Source organism: Montipora foliosa, chromosome 11, assembly GCF_036669935.1.
Source record: "Montipora foliosa isolate CH-2021 chromosome 11, ASM3666993v2, whole genome shotgun sequence".
NCBI classification, from domain to species: Eukaryota; Metazoa; Cnidaria; class Anthozoa; order Scleractinia; family Acroporidae; genus Montipora; species Montipora foliosa.
Window position 1 is genome coordinate 11042674 of NC_090879.1, and position 6542 is coordinate 11049215.

The following is a 6542-nucleotide window of genomic DNA, read 5'->3' on the forward strand; positions in this document are numbered from 1 at the left end:
AACACAATAGTTGTTTACTCCGTACTAAAAAACAAAATAAAAGATTGTACACAGTCGTGGACTTTCCAACCTAAATCTTGGCATCTTTGTTTGCTCCTTTGATGTTTGCCGAGCTTCCAAACCAGTCCCCTCCATTAACTATGTGAAAACAGAAAAAAATCGAAACAAAGATGTTCACCACGCAAGCCAATCGAATTCAAGGATTTGGGTTCCCGACTGCTCATGCAATAACACCTCATAAATTAAAACTTAAACAAATTTGATATTTGATTCTTCGTTCTATCACGAGACCAACGCCGAAGCTGAAAAGCAGAAACCCAAGTCATTTCTACTGAAAAAAAGCATATCGAGTGACGGAACCGAGGCGGGGCTCTTTCAGAAGATCTCAGAACTTTATACATGTTAAGAGCACGCCGAGATGTTTATCCAGAGCATAATTGAATTCTTAGGCCACATCATATCCAACTTTACTCGAAGTGTCGCTGAGAACTATGACTTAGTCGAAAACTCGAATATCATTGTAGGCATGAGTGGCTACAATGCCTTGGAAGAAACCGGCAAAGAATGGTGGTATTCTCAACCCTCAGATGATGAATGCAATTTCCAAGAGTACCGCAATGCCGAAGCTACTTCTCGAGATTATCAGCCCCGGCAGTCTCCTTGTGTCGAACTTGAGAACGCCGCTTCGACAGAAGATAGCCGTGAAGAAAGAGAAGGACTATGTGAAACAAATGAGATGGCATGGAAACGCCTTAGACCATCGATCACCACTTCAATGAGAAATTCACTGTATTTTGGCTTTTTAATTTCGGTTGCAAGCGCATCTGTAGTTGGTGTGGCATCATTTACTGTTTATTACTTCAGCTATCAAACACAACTCATCTGTGAAATGCATTCTAGAGAAAAGATACCCATTGAGTTGCAATGGGTGATCACACTCTCAAAGATTATCGCTGTTGGCTTCCTTTACGTTTGGTTTTTCCTCATCATTATCTTTTACTTCCGCCCCTTTCAGCTGTCAGGCGTCAAACGAATACTCGTCCTTCTCAGCGTACTGTTTTTCCTTTTGGATTCTGTTTATCGCATTGCCATGCAAGTTTGTGGTGTTTCTCATTCAAAGCTCACAGTCTTAGAGCGCATTCCTCCTGAAGTCATATTTTGTCTTTCCTCCTGCAGTCAGATTTACATAATGAAGAGACATTTTTGCACAGGATCTCTGACTAAGCAAGTCAAGTTTGTGCTTCTTTTTATTGCTCCATCTGCTCTAACACTATCTATCGCAATTCTAGTTGCGTATTCTATATACCCTGCCTACAACAAGCAAGATGCATCCGGCAAGCTTTTAATTGCTGTGTTTTCACCTCTCATAGTCTTTATCCTAAAAGGAGTCTGCCGTATCTGCATTCAGCGGCTTTGGTGCCAAATTAGTCATCCGGGAACTTCATTTGTGCTGTTGTCGCCTATGTATTGTGGGTCAGCAATAATGCTGAGACTTCTACAAGCCGATCTGCAGAGTCTGGAGTCCATTGCTCTGACCGGAGCGATTCATGGGATAGCAGAAGTCATTGATCGCACTATGATGGCTGTGATCGACCATATTTGTCACCAGGCCTTTGAACACAGAAGAATTTCATGGGGAGGATTTCGCACCCGTCGCCGCGAGAGACTCGCCACCGACATCTCCATCATGAGCATGCTGTACGAATCAAGTGCCGTCATCACAGTGAATACATTTTTACATTTGTATCAATATTTTTACACCTACGACAACTCTCCTTTGAAACTCCTGCAGTCATTTGCTGTAACTACTTCGGTTCCACTTGGAATTGAATGGATGTTTACAAGCGTTTCAATTTTTATCGAGACTCGCTACAAAAATTTGCCAGTAATGGCAGTTTGGCGAAACAGGTGGAAAAGACATTTGGCGGTGGCCTTTATTAACGCCGTGATGGTTTCCATTTGGACAACTTCGAGCCTGTTAATTGCTGTAGAAGGACGTTTTAAAGACAGCGTCAAAGATCACTGCGACATGCCATTTAACTTGTGCGAGTTTCTTAAAACGTGTGGATAGGGGTGCGCACCATCTCCCATTTGGTCAAAATATCTTGGTGCCGCTGATCCCGAGTCAAAAAAATAAAAGGGTAATTTTGAAGTGAACGTTAAAAAGAATCAACTAAAAAACGGAAATAAGGACCGGCACTTGCTGAAAATGAGATGTCCATGAATTTTTAGTTGGTCCGGCACAAGGAGAACTTGAAACGTGAAAATAATCTGAGAGAGCAAGATGAACCAAATTGCACGCTGTCATTGGCTACCCGAGTGGGCAAGATGGAGCTATACTGCCCCTTCGGGATTTATCGCTTGGTCCCGCAAGAGTCAAAGATCATTTTTTAGTGTTTTATCCCATATAATAAATCCTTTATTGACCAAGCTTGTTCGGTCAAGATTGCTGGAAATTGTCCTCGTTCTTTTTTTTTGCGTGTTTTATGGACCTCGACTTCGTCTCGGTCCATAAACAAGCAAAAAAGAACGAGGCCAATATCCAGCCATCTTGACCTCAAGGTTGGTCAATAACCCAAATATATCATTCCCAACACGATTTATTCAATAAGAATAAAGCGCAAACAGCCAAATTTTTCATTTAAGGTTGGCTTAAGATCACGGATAAACACAGACTCTTTAATTTTACAATGCATGTCTGACTACCAGTTGCTAAAAATTTCAAAATGATCCACTTAATTTTTTGGTTGGTTGAGAAAACATGATGAGCAATTGCTGATTCATGACAATTACTGATCATGTTTTCTCAACCAACCATAAAATGAAAGGGGATCATTTTGAAATTTTTTGTTTATCCGTGATCTAAAGCCAACCTTGAATGAAAACAAAAATTTGGTTTTCTCAACGGAGTTGATAATGTGAATTGACCACCGTACAGAGATTCTAAAAGCTGACGTTTCGAGTGTTAGCCCTTCGTCAGAGTGAATCCAATGTTTTTTTTTTTTTTAAACCTAGTTTTGGCGAAAATGAGAGTGGCTAAACGGAAAGCTAAGTTGCTGCTAAGTGCGGGAAAAGGAAAAAGATGACTTATGATTTTCTGGCGTAGCTCCTTGGTGAGTTTCTTCAAGCTTGCGATCGTCGTCTTGGGTCTCGTGTTCCGATATCTTTGGATTTATAAAAAATACTAGAGCACAAGGTTAGTGGTCGCAGCGGTTGGATTCGCTCTCACGAAGCGCTAACGCTCGAAACGTCAGCTTTTAGAATCTCTGTACAGTGGTCAATTTACATTACACTGGACGAAAGAACGGATTTTCACATATAGCAAATATGGAGCAAATGTATGGCAAATGCTACGTTTGTGCACGTTTTCTCAACTTGCTGAAAAGCAAAGACCACATTTGCCACAGTTTTTCTACCTAAGGCAATGCTCGTAAATGCCACATTTGTCTTAAATTTGCTGTTGTGAGTAAAAGTATGGATGACATGGTATTTTTCTTGATATTTGGAGGGGTAGTAAACATGATGTTAAAATTAACATTTTGCAAGTACTTTTCCTGAAGCTGAAAATTTGATCGAACTGTCATCATTGCACCTTTTTACAAGGTGAGTAAAAGCGAGCAAATATTAGTTTTTGTACCTGTTTTCTCGGAATAGCAAATATGTTCCAACAAGAATTTTTGCAGAGATTTGCTCAAAATAGCAAATGTATCCAAATCTGTAGCCTTGCAGGGATTTGCTCAGGACCGCAAACGTGTTCAAGAGTGCATTTTTAGAGATTTGCTCAGGATATCAAATGTAACCAAAAAACAATTTTTTCTCATAATTGCTCTGCGTGCCAAATGCAGTCATCAAATACCAGGTTTTCATGCTGTTTAGGAGAGGAAATTTGACTATTTGCTCTGAGGTAGCGGTATGATAAAAATAGAGTTATGTTTTTGCTCACTGTAGCAAATTTGACAATATCATGTTTGCTTGTAATAGCAAAATGACTGAAATGTGATTTTACATTTTTTAAAATTAGGCCAGAGGTGAATGCTTTTTCATCCTTTTTTTCTCAAATAAGCAAATGTAATCAAAGAATCTGTGACATTTGCCTTGAGATGGAAGATGACATACCCTTCAAACAGTGTGGATTAAATACTGCAACAAACATTTCAATAATAAAATAATGCAGGTTAATTATCTATAAAGCATATGCAATTAAATGTCACATTCTCAATTTTGACTATTATAATAACACAAGTGCACATTGAGATGGCAATTAAATAGCTCTGAAACTTGGATGGGTGTATATTCATGTGTCTCCATGCAGTGAAACTCAAAGATGAATTATTCCTCAGAAACTAATACCCAAAATAATCCATTCTCATAATGCACCCCACATACAAATGTTACATACAAAAGAAATATATTTAAATCCTAAATTAATTTTAATCATTTACATTGTTTAGTTTGGAGAAACGATAATACAAGGTATGTTACAGGCCTCTGTCAATTATTACATCTCTTTAAATTGTTGAAACTATTTTGCCTTTTTTCTTTGGAAATGAAACCAGCAGAAGTGGTTTCAGGTTGCCTCAAATACCATGGCTTTTGTTTTTGCCAATACAACAATTTAATTTCTTTAGATGAATGCACAGTTTGAATCCCAAAAGCATTACAAAATATCCCTTACAGCAGTAAACTTGGCAATCTTAAAGTCACTCACCATGGAAGGCTGAGTTCAGGTACTAAACTTTTGATTGGGCATTAATAAAAAACTTCAGCTGACCATACTGACAACATAGACAAATTTGATTGTCTTCTATTCGAAAGGTTCCTTATTCGCGAGCACAAACGGTGTCTAAATTTTCAAAGTGACTCAATAAAAGCAAAACTCTTCACCTAGCCTCTAGGGACTTTGAACTCAGTGAACATTAATATTCTTGTTATCTGTTAAGTATTATATTTTGATCTGATAATTGTGTCATGAGGACACCGAAACGTTGTTTTAAATATGATTCTACCCGTAATTTTCATCATCAAATCGATAACAATAGAACAACAGAAACCAACATTTGATTTGATTTGCGATTTATTGTTGATTTCGTTTTACAGTGTCCCCAATTTGTGCTCCAGCTCTAGAACGACTAGACACTTAAACAAAGTTTCTTTCCTTTTTTTCTTTTCCGAAACGAAGAAAAAACCGAAACGAAGTCAAAGTCAAGAGTAATTACATGATAGGTGATTGTTTGAAAAATATGCATTTTCTTGAAAACAATTAATTTCTTTGTCCCTCATCTCGACTAAACGGCTTAAGGTCATTGCTATTTAGCTGGATTGTACTCATCACATGCATTCCTACGAAGTTGAATTGCTGTTAACAAATCGAGAACAGAACGGACTTTCATACTGAAATGTAGTCTCGCCGTTGATATGTACTCTCCCTTTGAATTAGTCCATGATAAGATATTTTGCCACATACTAAAGCACAGTGTTTTGCTCGTAAGTATCAATTCATTTACTTTATGGAATAGTTTTTTCACTCTCTCTTCAGAGGTTATCAAATGCACAAGTGCTATCCAACTTTGTATTTCTTACTATTTCATCGCATAAACAAGCTTTTAATCGCTGGAAACTACAGTTAAATCCGAAAAGTAGAAGGCGAACAATCAACATGGATATCAATGGTCACAATTATTGACTACATCAGTAATCATTGACTACATCATCATCTTCACTATCTTCGGCATCAATGATCTTTTAATCTGGCTTCTTCACAAATTGGTTATCTACACAGGTCTGTACAAGTGTGAGGCCATTCGCCATGCAAACACAGTCATGAAGTCGACAAAACCTAACACATCTGCATGCAAGTAATTCCACTGAGTACAGCCTCTGGAGCAGGCTTTGCATCCACCCAGTTCTAGTCAAACCTTGTTCGCCTTCGCTAAGTTTACCATCGATCGGCCATCCGAGTCCAACGGAGTCAAGGATTGAAGGGCTACACTGCAGACCGTACCTCGAAATGAATGCTTGATAGCTGGCCCTCGTAGTGTGCTTACGAATGCAGCCTTCGCCGGAGAGATGGCAAATTGTGTTATTCACTCTCTCTCGAATCTCTCTGATCTTTGTGCAGAAAACACTATATATGTCTTAAATCATTCACGTCACTTGCATTCTCCCCAGAAGAGTAAAGAAAGCAGGTCACCTGGCCTCTCCATATGCCGGATAAGGTCTTTAGACAGGTTCCACGACTGGTCCAGCTCACTGAATGCTTGTTATGCGTGACGGTCTGCCTTCATAATCTTCAGGGCAGGTAACTTGCCTTTTTCAGCAAAGGCACTGACTGTGTTGCACCCTGTGAAGGAATGAAGGCCAACGAGAGCGTGACAAACATCTTCCCGAACAGTAGCAAACCAAGTTACTAATGTCAATCAACTTGGAGTAGATTTAAGATCTTCCTGATGTCATCTGACTGACATAACATCTCCATGATTTATTTTGGATAGCTGGATCGGAGGAGCATTACCGTAGGAAGATATCTAACAACATTTTGCGTG

General features: G+C 39.0%; 1 protein-coding gene across 1 annotated transcript; it reads left to right on the forward strand.

Annotated features, from left to right (window-relative positions):
• The first annotated feature begins 282 nt into the window (after window positions 1-282).
• LOC137975690 (uncharacterized) lies at window positions 283-2374 on the forward strand. The gene has a single exon (XM_068822844.1). The coding sequence runs from the start codon at window positions 419-421 to the stop codon at window positions 2069-2071; it is 1653 nt and encodes a 550-aa protein (XP_068678945.1). The 5' UTR covers window positions 283-418; the 3' UTR covers window positions 2072-2374.
• Window positions 2375-6542: the final 4168 nt, after the last annotated feature.

Excerpts from the sequence above, each read along its gene's own strand:
- LOC137975690 (XM_068822844.1), top strand. The coding sequence starts at position 419 with ATGTTTATCCAGAGCATAATTGAATTCTTAGGCCACATCATATCCAAC.